The 18,484-nt window shown below is 41.9% G+C and overlaps 1 protein-coding gene across 1 annotated transcript in view; it reads right to left on the minus strand.

The window, feature by feature from the left end:
* The window catches only part of LOC148076138 (uncharacterized), a 30,989-nt gene extending 12,761 nt beyond the window's left edge, over positions 1-18,228 (minus strand). The window contains exons 1-4 of the mRNA XM_087793104.1: positions 18,033-18,228; positions 2,884-2,991; positions 2,714-2,824; positions 2,600-2,656 (exon numbers count right to left, since the gene is read on the minus strand). Of these exons, the coding sequence (XP_087649230.1) occupies positions 2,600-2,656; positions 2,714-2,824; positions 2,884-2,991 (276 nt within the window). The 5' untranslated portion in view covers positions 18,033-18,228. The remainder of the gene's footprint in view (positions 1-2,599; positions 2,657-2,713; positions 2,825-2,883; positions 2,992-18,032) is intronic.
* Positions 18,229-18,484: the final 256 nt, after the last annotated feature.

Consider the following 18,484-nt stretch of genomic DNA (forward strand, 5'->3'; position numbering starts at 1 on the left):
GACGCTCAGACGATCATGTGACACTCTATCATGTGACGCTCAGACAATCATGTGACACTCAATCATGTGACGCTCCGACGATCATGTGACACTCGATCATGTGACGCTAAGACGATCATGTGACACTCAATCATGTGACGCTCAGACGATCATGTGACCCTCGATCATGTGACGCTCTATCATGTGACACTCGATCATGTGACACTCTATCATGTGACGCTCAGACGATAATGTGACCCTCGATCATGTGACACTCTATCATGTGACACTCGATCATGTGACACTCTATCATGTGACGCTCAGACGATAATGTGACCCTCGATCATGTGACACTCTATCATGTGACACTCGATCATGTGACACTCTATCATGTGACGCTAAGACGATCATGTGACACTCAATCATGTGACGCTCAGACGATCATGTGACACTCTATCATGTGACGCTAAGACGATCATGTGACACTCAATCATGTGACGCTCAGACGATCATGTGACACTCTATCATGTGACGCTAAGACGATCATGTGACACTCAATCATGTGACGCTAAGACGATCATGTGACTGGGGGACTCACGGTCTTCTTGGTGGGATTGTGCTCCGTCAACACGAGACCAGGGTCACATGACACTAAGACGATCATGTGACGCTCAGACGATCATGTGACGCTCAGACGATCATGTGACGCTCAGACGATCATGTGACCCTCGATCATGTGACGCTCTATCATGTGACGCTCAGACGATCATGTGACACTCAATCATGTGACGCTCAGAAGATCATGTGACACTCTATCATGTGACACTCAGAAGATCATGTGACAATATCATGTGACACTATCATGTGACACTATCATGTGACACTATCATGTGACGCTCAGAAGATCATGTGACACTCTATCATGTGACGCTCAGAAGATCATGTGACACTATCATGTGACACTATCATGTGACACTATCATGTGACACTATCATGTGACACTATCATGTGACACTATCATGTGACACTCAGACGATCATGTGACACTCTATCATTTGACACTCAGGCGATCATGTGGCGCTCAGACGATAATGCGAAACTCAATCATGTGACGCTAAGACGATCATGTGACCCTCGATCATGTGACGCTCTATCATGTGACGCTCAGGCGATCATGTGACGCTCAGACGATCATGTGACGCTCAGACGATCATGTGACCCTCGATCATGTGACGCTCTATCATGTGACGCTCAGACGATCATGTGACACTCAATCATGTGACGCTCAGACGATCATGTTACACTCTATCATGTGACACTCGATCATGTGACGCTCTATCATGTGACGCTCAGAAGATCATGTGACACTCTATCATGTGACGCTCAGACGATCATGTGACATTCTATCATGTGACGCTCAGACGATCATGTGACACTCAATCATGTGACGCTCCGACGATTATGTGACACTCAATCATGTGACGCTAAGACGATCATGTGACACTCAATCATGTGACGCTCAGACGATCATGTGACCCTCGATCATGTGACGCTCTATCATGTGACACTCGATCATGTGACACTCTATCATGTGACGCTCAGACGATAATGTGACCCTCGATCATGTGACACTCTATCATGTGACACTCGATCATGTGACACTCTATCATGTGACGCTAAGACGATCATGTGACACTCAATCATGTGACGCTCAGACGATCATGTGACACTCTATCATGTGACGCTAAGACGATCATGTGACACTCAATCATGTGACGCTCAGACGATCATGTGACGCTAAGACGATCATGTGACACTCAATCATGTGACGCTCAGACGATCATGTGACACTCTATCATGTGACGCTAAGACAATCATGTGACACTCAATCATGTGACGCTCAGACGATCATGTGACCCTCGATCATGTGACGCTCTATCATGTGACACTCGATCATGTGACGCTCAGACGATAATGTGACCCTCGATCATGTGACACTCAATCATGTGACGCTCAGACGATCATGTGACACTCTATCATGTGACGCTAAGACGATCATGTGACACTCAATCATGTGACGCTCAGACGATCATGTGACACTCTATCATGTGACGCTAAGACGATCATGTGACACTCAATCATGTGACGCTAAGACGATCATGTGACACTCAATCATCTGACGCTCAGACGATCATGTGACACTCAATCATGTGACGCTAAGACGATCATGTGACACTCAATCATGTGACGCTAAGACGATCATGTGACACTCTATCATCTGACGCTAAGACGATCATGTGACACTCAATCATGTGACGCTCAGACGATCATGTGACACTCTATCATGTGACGCTAAGACGATCATGTGACACTCAATCATGTGACGCTAAGACGATCATGTGACACTCAATCATCTGACGCTCAGACGATCATGTGACACTCTATCATGTGACGCTCCGACGATCATGTGACACTCAATCATGTGACGCTAAGACGATCATGTGACACTCAATCATCTGACGCTCAGACGATCATGTGACACTCTATCATGTGACGCTAAGACGATCATGTGACACTCAATCATGTGACGCTAAGACGATCATGTGACTGGGGGACTCACGGTCTTCTTGGTGGGATTGTGCTCCGTCAACACGAACAGGATTCCACTGACGACAAACTAAGAGCAGAGAAGACGTGAGTGTGTGGAGGCAGCAGGGGGCGCTCTTGTCTGTACCAGCACGCCCAGCAAGAAGCCCGGAGCGATGACGGACCAGATGCTGAGGTCGTTGAAAGTGGCGGCGACGGAGACGACGGCGAAAGCAGCTCCTAGAATCATCACCACGATCTGAGGAACAAGCAGAGTGAGAGACACGTCGACCTTCACGAGTCAGAGTGACGCCTCACGCCGATGATCTTCGGCTGGCCCTTGATGAAGCGATGCAGGGGTTTGCTGCCCCCTACTGACGTCCCCTGAGCATCGTCTGCCCTGGTGCTGTAGAGCTCTGCAGGCATCTAGACACACATGACTAGAATTATTATTGTTGTTATTATAACTGTTGTTGTTATTATCGTTGTTGTTGTTATTATCATTGTTGTTATTATTACTGTTGTTGTTATTATCATTGTTGTTATTATTACTGATGTTGTTATTATCAATGTTGTTGTTATTATCATTGTTGTTTTTATTACTGATGTTGTTATTATCAATGTTGTTGTTATTATCATTGTTGTTATTATTACTGATGTTGTTATTATCAATGTTGTTGTTATTATCATTGTTGTTGTTATTATCATTGTTGTTATTATTACGGTTGTTGTTATTATCGTTGTTGTTGTTATTATCATTGTTGTTATTATTACTGATGTTGTTATTATCAATGTTGTTGTTATTATCATTGTTGTTATTATTACGGTTGTTGTTATTATCGTTGTTGTTGTTATTATCATTGTTGTTATTATTACTGTTGTTGTTATTATCATTGTTGTTGTTATTATCATTGTTGTTATTATTACTGTTGTTGTTATTATCAATGTTGTTGTTATTATCATTGTTGTTGTTATTATCATTGTTGTTATTATTACGGTTGTTGTTATTATCGTTGTTGTTGTTATTATCATTGTTGTTATTATTACTGATGTTGTTATTATCAATGTTGTTGTTATTATCATTGTTGTTATTATTACGGTTGTTGTTATTATCGTTGTTGTTGTTATTATCATTGTTGTTATTATTACTGTTGTTGTTATTATCGTTGTTGTTGTTATTATCATTGTTGTTATTATTACTGTTGTTGTTATTATCGTTGTTGTTGTTATTATCATTGTTGTTATTATTACTGTTGTTGTTATTATCAATGTTGTTGTTATTATCATTGTTGTTATTATTACTGTTGTTGTTATTATCGTTGTTGTTGTTATTATCATTGTTGTTATTATCAATGTTGTTGTTATTATCATTGTTGTTATTATCGTTGTTGTTGTTATTATCGTTGTTGTTGTTATTATCATTGTTGTTATTATAACTGTTGTTGTTATTATCGTTGTTGTTGTTATTATCATTGTTGTTATTATTACTGTTGTTGTTATTATTACTGTTGTTTTTATTATTACTGTTGTTGTTATTATCATTGTTGTTATTATTACTGTTGTTGTTATTATCATTGTTGTTGTTATTACTGTTGTTGTTATTATTACTGTTGTTGTTATTATCATTGTTGTTATTATTACTGTTGTTGTTATTATCATTGTTGTTGTTATTACTGTTGTTGTTATTATTACTGTTGTTGTTTTATCATTGTTGTTGTTATTATCATTGTTTTTATTATTACTGTTGTTGTTATTATCATTGTTGTTATTATTACTGTTGTTTTTATTATCATTGTTGTTGTTATTACTGTTGTTGTTATTATTACTGTTGTTTTTATTATCATTGTTGTTGCTATTATCATTATTGTTGTTATTATCATTGTTGTTATTATTACTGTTGTTGTTTTATCATTGTTGTTTTTATTATCATTGTTGTTATTATTACTGTTGTTGTTATTATCATTGTTGTTGTTATTATCATTTGTCATGTGTATGTTCCTTCCTGTTTTATTTTGAAAGCGTGTTTCCGTTTTTGGTTCGTTTCCTCTGTTTTGTCTTGACAGACGCTGGCAGGTGCGCGGCTGGGGATGATTGAATGGCGGGTTCTACGTCATTGGTGCTCCGCCCTCTAACGGCTTCGCTATTGGTTTACCCCGAGGCACCGCCTCGTCTCTGAGAAAGCTTAATGAACTCGCCACCCAGCAGGGGGCAGTCCACTTCCTATAAAGGCGGGAAGCACCCGCCGCACTTTCTCCTTTTTCAACTCAGCGAGAAAGCTCCTGGATACAGCATGGCGGACGTGAGCATGAACGTGGACGTAGATGACGTTTCTGTGGACCGTTCTGAGAGAGATGTTGGTAGTGTGCATGTGTTTCCGCCTGTGAGTGTGACGTATTCACAGGCGTCATTAGAAACTTTCGCCGCTAATGCTAAGCTAACATGCTCCGCCGTTCATAGACGGCGTGAATTTCCTCTCAAAACACAGTCCGAAGGAGGGTTTAAACCCCTTCGCCCGGGTCATGCCGAGACTGTAATAACGGAGTCTGTCCACACGAATGAGGGGCAGACTCCAACCACATGTGTTTTGTTTACAGACGAGCAGAGGTCCGCGAGACCGGCTAGTCCTCCGGCCCGCCCCGCCGGAGGACTACCCAAGGTTCGCCAGGGCTGCGGTTCTGACAGAACATTATTCGGCTTGGAGTCGCCTGGTTTTACTTCTAAGACCCACTTGGCTGGGGGGAGTAATCAGGCGGGGCTATGCGCTACAATTTGCCCGTCAACCCCCGCGTTTTTCAGGGATTCTCTGGAAGCGTATGGCGGAGCAGGAGAAATTATCCTGTTTGAGAAACGAGGTGTCTACTCTGCTGCAGAAGGAGGTCGTAGAACTGGTCCCTGCAGCCGAGATGATGACAGGGTTTTACTCCCGGTACTTCCTCGTGGCGAAGAAGACCCCCATTAGCCCTGAGTGTCTTTCCTTTGGCGTCGAGGAGTCTTCGGTGTCTTTGCGTCCTAACCCAGCGTTCCGCCCGAAGATTCTGAGTTCTTTGTTCCGGGCGACGACCTTCACGCTGCGGGCCTTTCACCCGCCGCCCCACTCGGACCCGGGTCAGGAACGTCTCCACCTGTTGTGTCCAGTGAGGGCGTTGGCCTGTTACTTGCGGCGGGTGGCCGTGTTTAGGCGCTCTGATGCCCTCTTTGTCTGCCATGGTAGATGCCGACGGGGAGAGGCGGTCTCCTCCCAGAGGTTCTCTCATTGGGTGAGATCGGCCATTATCCGGGCCTACCGAGCAGCGGGTGGATCCGCTCCTAGCGGTCTGAGGGCACATTCCACCCGTGGCGTGGCAGCCTCAGTTGCTCTTTTGCGGGGTGTGGCAGCAGAGGATATCTGCTCAGCTGCCTCTTGGGCGTCCACGTCTACCTTTGCTAAGGCCTATCTCCTCGACGTAACGGCGGGATCAGTAGCTCATACGGTTTTGAGCGCTGCTGTGCCCCCCTCAGGGCCCACGGCTCAAGTGGATTTGGATCCTGGGTCGGCGGGGCCCTAGCGATGCTGCTCCAGGAGCGGCGTCCAGCTGGGGGTACATTTATCCCGTCAGGCTTCGCCTTTGGGTTAAACCAATAGCGAAGCCGTTAGAGGGCGGAGCACCAATGACGTAGAACCCCTGAGTTATCTATCATAACCTCAGGTTCTACGAGTTGGTGCGAAGCCCTCTAACCTCGTCGCCCAGCGGCCGCCCTTCTCGCTGAGTTTCAGTTGGAGAAAGTGCGGCGGGTGCTTCCCGCCTTTATAGGAAGTGGACTGCCCCCTGCTGGGTGGCGAGTTCATTAAGCTTTCTCAGAGACGAGGCGGTGCCTCGGGGTAAATTGTTATTATCATTGTTGTTATTATTACTGTTGTTGTTGTTATTATCATTGTTGTTATTATTACTGTTGTTGTTGTTATTATCATTGTTGTTATTATTACTGTTGTTGTTGTTATCGTTGTTGTTGTGGTTGTTGTTATTATCATTGTTATTATTATTGTTGTTATTATTACTATTGTTGTTATTATTATTTTTATTATTTGTTACGTGTAAATTGTACATAAATAGAAAACATGATATCTTTGATATAAAAGACAAACATATATTTTGAAAAAACTAATGTTTGTATTTTTACCGCATCAATGTTTTGTGTGTATTATTTGTTCATATGAAGCTCAAGTGTGTGACTTTGATCGTCGTGTGCAGCGACGGCTGGTGAAGATATTTGATGTTTGGCTTTTTTGCAGTACATTTCCCCTCCTCTCCTATATATTACATTATATTATAGTATATCATATTATATTATATAATATTACATTATATTACATGTAAACATCAACACATTAATAGGAAGTAAAGGTTATTTTTAGCACCTTTAATCTTTAAGTTAATGATGGATAATATGTGTATTATGCTCCTTGTTTCATTCCAAATGAAAACATATTGTAATTATACTATTATATACGTCAGAATAAACTAAATGATTAAAAAACTAGAAACTGTCGTCTGTGCCAGAACAGTAGAGATACTTTTCTACCAAAAATATATATTTAAAAAACTAGTATTACTAAACTAATAAAATAACTAATTAATAAAAAAACAATCACCACAGATAGTATGTCTCAAACATACTTCTCTTAGTATACTAGAAGTTAGTATCATCAGGATAGTGTACGTACTAACTAGTAACTAATCCTCCACAGATAGTATCTCTCAAACATACTTCTCTTAGTATACTAGAAGTTAGTATCATCAGGATAGTGTACGTACTAACTAGTAACTAATCCTCCACAGATAGTGTGTCTCAAACATACTTCTCTTAGTACACTAGAAGTTAGTATCATCAGGATAGTGTACGTACTAACTAGTAACTAATCCTCCACAGATAGTATGTCTCAAACATACTTCTCTTAGTACACTAGAAGTTAGTATCATCAGGATAGTGTACGTACTAACTAGTAACTAATCCTCCTCAGATAGTATGTCTCAAACATACTTCTCTTAGTATACTAGAAGTTAGTATCATCTGGATAGTGTACGTACTAACTAGTAACTAATCCTCCACAGATAGTATGTCTCAAACATACCTCTCTTAGTATACTAGAAGTTAGTATCATCAGGATAGTGTACGTACTAACTAGTAACTAATCCTCCACAGATAGTATGTCTCAAACATACTTCTCTTAGTATACTAGAAGTTAGTATCATCAGGATAGTGTACGTACTAACTAGTAACTAATCCTCCACAGATAGTGTGTCTCAAACATACTTCTCTTAGTACACTAGAAGTTAGTATCATCTGGATAGTGTACGTACTAACTAGTAACTAATCCTCCACAGATAGTATGTCTCAAACATACTTCTCTTAGTACACTAGAAGTTAGTATCATCAGGATAGTGTACGTACTAACTAGTAACTAATCCTCCTCAGATAGTATGTCTCAAACATACTTCTCTTAGTATACTAGAAGTTAGTATAATCTGGATAGTGTACGTACTAACTAGTAACTAATCATCTCAGTGCTGCATTTGACACTGTCGACACCAAATCCTTCTACAGAGGCTAGAAAACCATAAAGACATTCGTGGAACTGCTCTTAACTGGTTTAAATCTTACCTGTCGGATAGAACGCACTATGAACATGTCAACCACCTCTCATCGACACACACTAAGGTCAGCTATGGTGTCCCACAAGGTTCTGTTCTTGGTCCAATACTATTCACAATCTATATGCTCCCACTAGACTTGATCAGAAGACACTCTATAAACTTTTACTGTTATGCTGATGACACCCAACTTTACTTGTCCATGAAGCCAGATGAAAGAATTCAGCTACATTACTACAGTCCTGTATCACAGATATCAAGTCATGGATGACCAAAAACTTCCTCCTACTGAACTCGGAAAAGACTGAGGTTTTACTAGTTGATCGCAACATCTCAGACAATTATTAACTAATGATCTAGCTTTACAAAACGGACTTGCTCCTGCTACGAGCACCACTGTAAAGAATCTGGGTGTATGCTTTGACGAGGACTTATCATTTAACTCACACATAAAACAAATCTCACCGACTGCTTATTTCCACCTTCGTAACATTTCAAAAATTAGGCATTTCCTTCCTTTAGATGCTGCTGAGAAGCTCATCCATGCTTTTGTTACCTCCAGGCTGGACTATTGTAACTCTCTTCTGTCAGGATGTTCTAAAAAGTCTCTCAGAATCTTCAGCTCATTCATCTGCAGCTCGTGTCCTGACTAAGACTAAGAGGCGCGAACACACCTGTACTGTCTTCCCTACATTGGCTTCCTGTAGAATTTAGAATACAATTTAAAATCCTTCTCCTAACCTATAAAGCCTTAGATGGTCTAGCACCAACATACATTAAAGATTTAATCCAAACTTACCAACCCTCAAGGACCTTACGATCCCTAAACTCTGATCTACTAGTTATACCACAAATCTCTAAATGTAGATTCGGAGCCAGGGCCTTTAGTTTTCAAGCCCCTCTACTGTGGAACAAACTACCGGCTTCAGTCCGGAGGGCAGACACCCTCTCTATGTTTAAAAATAATCTTAAAACCTTACTTTTCGATAAAGCCTATAATTAACTTGACTGTTTATCTCTAGCTGTCATAACTAAAAAAACTGTTTATCTTAGCTGCTATAGGCTGAGAATGATGGAGGAGTTTTAGTTTTAGTTTTAGACACCGAGCTCTGTATATCCTTCTTTTCTCGCCGGGGCCGTTCTGGCTTGGCCGGTTCGGGTGTGGGGGTCCGGCGGGTGGGGCCTGTGGGTGCCTTGGGCCTGGTGGTGGTCACCGCTGGTGCCGCGATGGCCCCGTGCGCCGGCGGGGGGGGTGGCCCGCTCCCGGGGGGTTTTTGATGGTGCGTGGGGGCGGGTGCTGGCGGGGGTGGCTGGGGTGGTGGATGGGGGGTTGCGCTGGGGGCGGTGCTGGGGCTGGGGGGTTGCTGGTCCGTCGGCGGGTGAGCCGTCGGGGGTGGGGCTGGGGCTGACCGGGTGTTCTGGATGACCTTCCGGCCCCGATGGCTTCGCCTGGTCTGTGGTGGGGGGCCTGTCTTGGGGTGGGTGTCTGCTGCAGCGGTGGCTGTGGTCCTCTACCCGCCCTGTGTGGCATGTGCCGTGGTCGGGGGGTTTGTCGCCCTTGGTCCTGGGGGTTCGTGGCCGGGCTGGTCGGTCTTTCGGGGGCTTCCCGGGTGGGGGGGGGGGCGCATTGGGGGGACGGCGGAGGCATTGGGCGGACCCATGTTACCGTAGTGACCATGTACCGCCCATGCAAGTGCTGCTGTCCCCCTGGGTGGTGCATGGTGGGTGGGGGCGGTGGCTGGGGGTCAGTACGTGTGATGGGCGGGGCCTCGGCACCTTAGAGACCGTGGACTGCCCATCGAATACTGCTGGCCCCCCAAACTTCCCTCATGGGGAGGTGGGCTGCGGCTGTTGGGGACGGTCTACAGTTAAAAGACTGGGGGCCGTTCCCGGACGGCTGTGGACCCATTGCCCCCGCCCTGCCCGCACAACCGTGGCCCCCCTGTGACCCGGGGGACCTGGCTACTGGCCGTGTCCACAGGGTATTGGGGGGGGTTCCGCCGCCGCTGCTGTGGTGGGTCCCCATCTCCTTGACTCGGTCCCCTGCTATGGACTTGTTGGCGGCCTGACGGTCTGGGGGTCCTCCGTTGCCCGGCCTGGCCCCGGGGCCCTATCCCCTGACTGGTTCTTCTGGCTGCCCCTCTGCCCCGGTGCCTGCGCCTGGTGCCTCCCCCTCTCTGCTTCCTCGGTCGTCCTCGCCTGTGCTCGCCCTCTCGCGCCCCCATGGTGGGGATAGTGTACGTACTAACTAGTAACTAATCCTCCACAGATAGTATGTCTCAAACATACTTCTCTTAGTATACTAGAAGTTAGTATCATCAGGATAGTGTACGTACTAACTAGTAACTAATCCTCCACAGATAGTATGTCTCAAATCACATATTTCTCTTAGTATACTAGAAGTTAGTATCATCAGGATAGTGTACGTACTAACTAGTAACTAATCCTCCACAGATAGTATGTCTCAAACATACTTCTCTTAGTATACTAGAAGTTAGTATCATCAGGATAGTGTACGTACTAACTAGTAACTAATCCTCCACAGAAAGTATGTCTCAAATCACATATTTCTCTTAGTATACTAGAAGTTAGTATCATCAGGATAGTGTACGTACTAACTAGTAACTAATCCTCCACAGATAGTATGTCTCACACATACTTCTCTTAGTATACTAGAAGTTAGTATCATCTGGATAGTGTACGTACTAACTAGTAACTAATCCTCCACAGATAGTATGTCTCAAACATACTTCTCTTAGTATACTAGAAGTTAGTATCATCAGGATAGTGTACGTACTAACTAGTAACTAATCCTCCACAGATAGTATGTCTCAAACATACTTCTCTTAGTATACTAGAAGTTAGTATCATCAGGATAGTGTACGTACTAACTAGTAACTAATCCTCCACAGATAGTATGTCTCAAACATACTTCTCTTAGTATACTAGAAGTTAGTATCATCAGGATAGTGTACGTACTAACTAGTAACTAATCCTCCACAGATAGTATGTCTCAAACATACTTCTCTTAGTATACTAGAAGTTAGTATCATCAGGATAGTGTACGTACTAACTAGTAACTAATCCCCCACAGATAGTATGTCTCAAACATACTTCTCTTAGTATACTAGAAGTTAGTATCATCAGGATAGTGTACGTACTAACTAGTAACTAATCCTCCACAGATAGTATGTCTCAAACATACTTATCTTAGTATACTAGAAGTTAGTATCATCAGGATAGTGTACGTACTAACTAGTAACTAATCCTCCACAGATAGTATGTCTCAAACATACTTCCCTTAGTATACTAGAAGTTAGTATCATCAGGATAGTGTACGTACTAACTAGTAACTAATCCTCCACAGATAGTATGTCTCAAACATACTTCTCTTAGTATACTAGAAGTTAGTATCATCAGGATAGTGTACGTACTAACTAGTAACTAATCCTCCACAGATAGTATGTCTCAAACATACTTCTCTTAGTATACTAGAAGTTAGTATCATCAGGATAGTGTACATACTAACTAGTAACTAATCCTCCACAGATAGTATGTCTCAAACATACTTCTCTTAGTATACTAGAAGTTAGTATCATCAGGATAGTGTACGTACTAACTAGTAACTAATCCTCCACAGATAGTATGTCTCAAACATACTTCTCTTAGTATACTAGAAGTTAGTATCATCAGGATAGTGTACGTACTAACTAGTAACTAATCCTCCACAGATAGTATGTCTCAAACATACTTCTCTTAGTATACTAGAAGTTAGTATCATCAGGATAGTGTACGTACTAACTAGTAACTAATCCTCCACAGAAAGTATGTCTCAAATCACATATTTCTCTTAGTATACTAGAAGTTAGTATCATCAGGATAGTGTACGTACTAACTAGTAACTAATCCTCCACAGATAGTATGTCTCACACATACTTCTCTTAGTATACTAGAAGTTAGTATCATCTGGATAGTGTACGTACTAACTAGTAACTAATCCTCCACAGATAGTATGTCTCAAACATACTTCTCTTAGTATACTAGAAGTTAGTATCATCAGGATAGTGTACGTACTAACTAGTAACTAATCCTCCACAGATAGTATGTCTCAAACATACTTCTCTTAGTATACTAGAAGTTAGTATCATCAGGATAGTGTACGTACTAACTAGTAACTAATCCTCCACAGATAGTATGTCTCAAACATACTTCTCTTAGTATACTAGAAGTTAGTATCATCAGGATAGTGTACGTACTAACTAGTAACTAATCCTCCACAGATAGTATGTCTCAAACATACTTCTCTTAGTATACTAGAAGTTAGTATCATCAGGATAGTGTACGTACTAACTAGTAACTAATCCCCCACAGATAGTATGTCTCAAACATACTTCTCTTAGTATACTAGAAGTTAGTATCATCAGGATAGTGTACGTACTAACTAGTAACTAATCCTCCACAGATAGTATGTCTCAAACATACTTATCTTAGTATACTAGAAGTTAGTATCATCAGGATAGTGTACGTACTAACTAGTAACTAATCCTCCACAGATAGTATGTCTCAAACATACTTCCCTTAGTATACTAGAAGTTAGTATCATCAGGATAGTGTACGTACTAACTAGTAACTAATCCTCCACAGATAGTATGTCTCAAACATACTTCTCTTAGTATACTAGAAGTTAGTATCATCAGGATAGTGTACGTACTAACTAGTAACTAATCCTCCACAGATAGTATGTCTCAAACATACTTCTCTTAGTATACTAGAAGTTAGTATCATCAGGATAGTGTACATACTAACTAGTAACTAATCCTCCACAGATAGTATGTCTCAAACATACTTCTCTTAGTATACTAGAAGTTAGTATCATCAGGATAGTGTACGTACTAACTAGTAACTAATCCTCCACAGATAGTATGTCTCAAACATACTTCTCTTAGTATACTAGAAGTTAGTATCATCAGGATAGTGTACGTACTAACTAGTAACTAATCCTCCACAGATAGTATGTCTCAAACATACTTCTCTTAGTATACTAGAAGTTAGTATCATCAGGATAGTGTACGTACTAACTAGTAACTAATCCTCCACAGATAGTATGTCTCAAACATACTTCTCTTAGTATACTAGAAGTTAGTATCATCAGGATAGTGTACGTACTAACTAGTAACTAATCCTCCACAGATAGTATGTCTCAAACATACTTATCTTAGTATACTAGAAGTTAGTATCATCAGGATAGTGTACGTACTAACTAGTAACTAATCCTCCACAGATAGTATGTCTCAAACATACTTATCTTAGTATACTAGAAGTTAGTATCATCAGGATAGTGTACGTACTAACTAGTAACTAATCCTCCACAGATAGTATGTCTCAAACATACTTCCCTTAGTATACTAGAAGTTAGTATCATCAGGATAGTGTACGTACTAACTAGTAACTAATCCTCCACAGATAGTATGTCTCTAACATACTTCTCTTAGTATACTAGAAGTTAGTATCATCAGGATAGTGTACGTACTAACTAGTAACTAATCCTCCACAGATAGTATGTCTCAAACATACTTCTCTTAGTATACTAGAAGTTAGTATCATCAGGATAGTGTACGTACTAACTAGTAACTAATCCTCCAAAGATAGTATGTCTCAAACATACTTATCTTAGTATACTAGAAGTTAGTATCATCAGGATAGTGTACGTACTAACTAGTAACTAATCCTCCACAGATGGTATGTCTCAAACATACTTATCTTAGTATACTAGAAGTTAGTATCATCAGGATAGTGTACATACTAACTAGTAACTAATCCTCCACAGATAGTATGTCTCAAACATACTTTGTAACATTACCAGATGTCACAAGGAATATATATACAGTGAAGAAAATAAGTATTTGAACACCCTGCTATTTTGCTAAGTTCTCCCACTTAGAAATCATGGAGGGTCTGAAATGTTCATGGAGGTTCATGTCTGTGTGAGAGATCATCTAGAAAGAAAAATCCAGAAATCAATCTATGATTTTTTAACAATGTATTTGTGTGATACAGCTGATAATAAGTATTTGAACACCTGTCTATCAGCTAGAATTTTGACCCTCAAAGACCTATTAGTCCGCCTTTAAAAGTCCTCCTCCACTCCACTGTATGATCCTGAATCAGATGGACCTGTGTGAGGTCTTTAGCTGCATAAAGACACCTGTCCACCATACAATCAGTAAGACCCAAACATTCATGGCTAAGAGCAAAGATCTTCCAAAGACACCAGAGACTAAACAACTCCACAAGGCTGGAAAGGGCTACGGAGAAATTGCCAAGCAGCTCGGTGAAGAAAGGTCCACTGTTGGAGCAATCATTAGAAAATGGAAGAAGCTAAACATGAAGATATCACCTCGTGGGTCTCAATGATGCTAAGAAAGGTGAGGAATCAGCCCAGAACTACACGGCAGGACTTGGTCAATGACCTGAAAAGAGCTGGACCACCGTTTCCATGGTCACTGTTGGTAATACACTAAGACGTCATGGTTTGAAATCATTGCACAGAAGGTTCTCCTTAAACCAGCCCATGTTAAGAAGGTTCCCCTTAAACCAGCACATGTTAAGAAGGTTCTCCTGCTTAAACCAGCACATGTTAAGAAGGTTCCCCTTAAACCAGCACATTTTAATAAGGTTCCCCTGCTTAAACCAGCACATGTTAAGAAGGTTCCCCTGCTTAAACCAGCACATTTTAATAAGGTTCCCCTGCTTAAACCAGCACATGTTAAGAAGGTTCTCCTGCTTAAACCAGCACATGTTAAGAAGGTTCCCCTTAAACCAGCACATGTTAAGAAGGTTCCCCTGCTTAAACCAGCACATGTTAAGAAGGTTCCCCTGCTTAAACCAGCACATGTTAAGAAGGTTCTCCTGCTTAAACCAGCACATGTTAAGAAGGTTCCCCTGCTTAAACCAGCACATGTTAAGAAGGTTCTCCTGCTTAAACCAGCACATGTTAAGAAGGTTCCCCTTAAACCAGCACATGTTAAGAAGGTTCCCCTGCTTAAACCAGCACGTGTTAAGAAGGTTCTCCTGCTTAAACCAGCACATGTTAAGAAGGTTCCCCTTAAACCAGCACATGTTAAGAAGGTTCCCCTGCTTAAACCAGCACATGTTAAGAAGGTTCCCCTGCTTAAACCAGCACATGTTAAGAAGGTTCCCCTTAAACCAGCACATGTTAAGAAGGTTCTCCTGCTTAAACCAGCACATGTTAAGAAGGTTCCCCTGCTTAAACCAGCACATGTTAAGAAGGTTCCCCTGCTTAAACCAGCACATGTTAAGAAGGTTCCCCTGCTTAAACCAGCACATGTTAAGAAGGTTCCCCTTAAACCAGCACATGTTAAGAAGGTTCTCCTGCTTAAACCAGCACATGTTAAGAAGGTTCCCCTGCTTAAACCAGCACATGTTAAGAAGGTTCCCCTGCTTAAACCAGCACATGTTTAGGCCCGTCTTAAGTTTGCCAATGACCATTTGGATGATCCAGAGGAGTCATGGGAGAAAGTTTTGTGGTGAGATGAGACCAAATAATTCCACTAAGCGTGTTTGGAGGAAGAAGAAGGATGCGTACCATCCCAAGAACACCATCCCTACTGTGAAGCATGGGGGTGCTAGCATCATGCTTTGGGGGTGTTTTTCTGCTCATGGGACGACTGTACTGTATTAAGGAGAGGATGACTGCAGCATGTATTGTGAGATTTTGGGGAACAACCTCTTTCCCTCAGTGAGATCATTGAAGATGAGTCGTGATCTTCCAACATGACAATCACCCAAAGCACAGCCAGGACAACCAAGGAGTGGCTTCGTAAGAAGCATATCAAGGTTCTGGAGTGGCCTAGCCAGTCTCCAGACCTAAATCCAATTGAAAATCCTCCTGCAGTCTGACTGATCTAGAGAAGATCTGTGTGGAGGAGTGGATCCTCCTGCAGTCTGACTGATCTAGAGAAGATCTGTGTGGAGGAGTGGATCCTCCTGCAGTCTGACTGATCTAGAGAAGATCTGTGTGGAGGAGTGGATCCTCCTGCAGTCTGACTGATCTAGAGAAGATCTGTGTGGAGGAGTGGATCCTCCTGCAGTCTGACTGATCTAGAGAAGATCTGTGTGGAGGAGTGGATCCTCCTGCAGTCTGACTGATCTAGAGGAGATCTGTGTGGAGGAGTGGATCCTCCTGCAGTCTGACTGACCTAGAGAAGATCTGTGTGGAGGAGTGGATCCTCCTGCAGTCTGACTGATCTAGAGAAGATCTGTGTGGAGGAGTGGATCCTCCTGCAGTCTGACTGACCTAGAGAAGACACCTGGGGAACCAGAGGAACCAGAGGAACCAGAGGAACCAGAGGAACCAGACTTAAGTAAAGTTGGCTCGATATTGGCAGATTGGATCTTTGCACAGTAATAACTCGGGAACGCTAAGGTGTTGAATCACAAATCTTACTTTTCAAATCACAGTCACCTGCTGTATCGACTACAAGCTCCTTTGAACCTTAATATCTCGTCATATTGTTGATAAAATACACGGATCTCTATGCAGGCGGCAAGTGAGGCGGCGTATAAGGGACTGTCCTCCAATAGATGAACACCGAAAAAGTGTTGACTTCATTTAATTCCCGTCTTTATAACTCCTTAATTTAAGTTTTTATGGTCACCTTGTTCATGTGACTAAAGAAGGGCCTCCATATATATGTTACTACACTCATTCGTTTTTTACATTTCTTTTTGAAATCACTATTTTTGTGCAATATTTCACATAGATTTTGTAATAGCTTTGTAATTACAACTCTGATGGTCACCAAATTCATGTCACTTATGAAGTACCTTCATATCAAGTTACTACACTCATTAGTTTTTCAAATTTATTCTTGAAATTTTCAAAATCACTATTTTTGTGCAATATTTCACATAGATTTTGTTCGCACTCACGCACTAAAGTACTAACTTTACTAGTTAGTTTCACTAGTATGTGATCAGAGACGCACTAAAGTACTAAAGTACTAACTTTACTAGTTAGTTTCACTAGTATGTGATCAGAGACGCACTCGCGCACTAAAGTACTAACTTTACTAGTTAGTTTCACTAGTATGTGATCAGAGACGCACTCGCGCACTAAAGTACTAACTTTACTAGTTAGTTTCACTAGTATGTGATCAGAGACGCACTCGCGCACTAAAGTACTAACTTTACTAGTTAGTTTCACTAGTATGTGATCAGAGACGCACTCGCGCACTAAAGTACTAACTTTACTAGTTAGTTTCACTAGTATGTGATCAGAGACGCACTCGCGCGCTAAAGTACTAACTTTACTAGTTAGTTTCACTAGTATGTGATCAGAGACGCACTCGCGCACTAAAGTACTAACTTTACTAGTTAGTTTCACTAGTATGTGATCAGAGACGCACTCGCGCGCTAAAGTACTAACTTTACTAGTTAGTTTCACTAGTATGTGATCAGAGACGCACTCGCGCACTAAAGTACTAACTTTACTAGTTAGTTTCACTAGTATGTGATCAGAGACGCAGCACAACATTATAATCAGAACGTAAATCAAAGTCGAGTTTTAAAAATATACAAACAAAATGTTTATGATCAAAACTACGTTGATTTGAAAGAAAAATAAATAAAAACCAAAACAATAAATAAAGTAAAAAGCGAACAATCGCCCCAGCGCCCCCTATGGGCGGCAGCTGGTGCGCATGTTGAAGAGACTTTAGGATCCTTTGATTCTCAAGCGATGACGTCGACAAGTTGTTCGTAAACGTCACGAACTCTCGCGACTGAACGACGAGCAGCAGAAGAAGAAAAACAAACCTTTTCTTGCAGCGAAGCTTCTTCTTCTTCTGGTTCTGGTTCTGGTTCTGGTTCTGGAGGGTCGGGGTCGCGGTGAGAAGTTCACACGAACAGATCTTCTGAAGCTCACGTTGAGACTTGAATGAAGCGTCGTTTGTTTGTGTCTCGAGCCTTTGATGCGTTTGTTTGTCAACAATCATCAGCGTCACGTGACTCAACACGTGACACCGGAAAGCTTCACGTCTCAGCGAACACGAAACTACACGAAACTACCCGAAACTACACGAAACAACACGAACCAAAAATCAGATCCGAAAACTGAGACTAACTTTCCACCGCCAGGAATGTTGTGACGTCACTTGGCCAGAACTTAAGGACATGTTGCTGGAAATGACAAGATGACGTCATAGAGATTCTGCAATAAATACATGAATAAATAAATAATATGTGTGTATATGTGTGTGTGTATGTGT

The sequence above is a fragment of the Callionymus lyra genome, chromosome 6, assembly GCF_982586985.1.
Source record: "Callionymus lyra chromosome 6, fCalLyr1.hap1.1, whole genome shotgun sequence".
Taxonomy (NCBI): domain Eukaryota; kingdom Metazoa; phylum Chordata; class Actinopteri; order Syngnathiformes; family Callionymidae; genus Callionymus; species Callionymus lyra.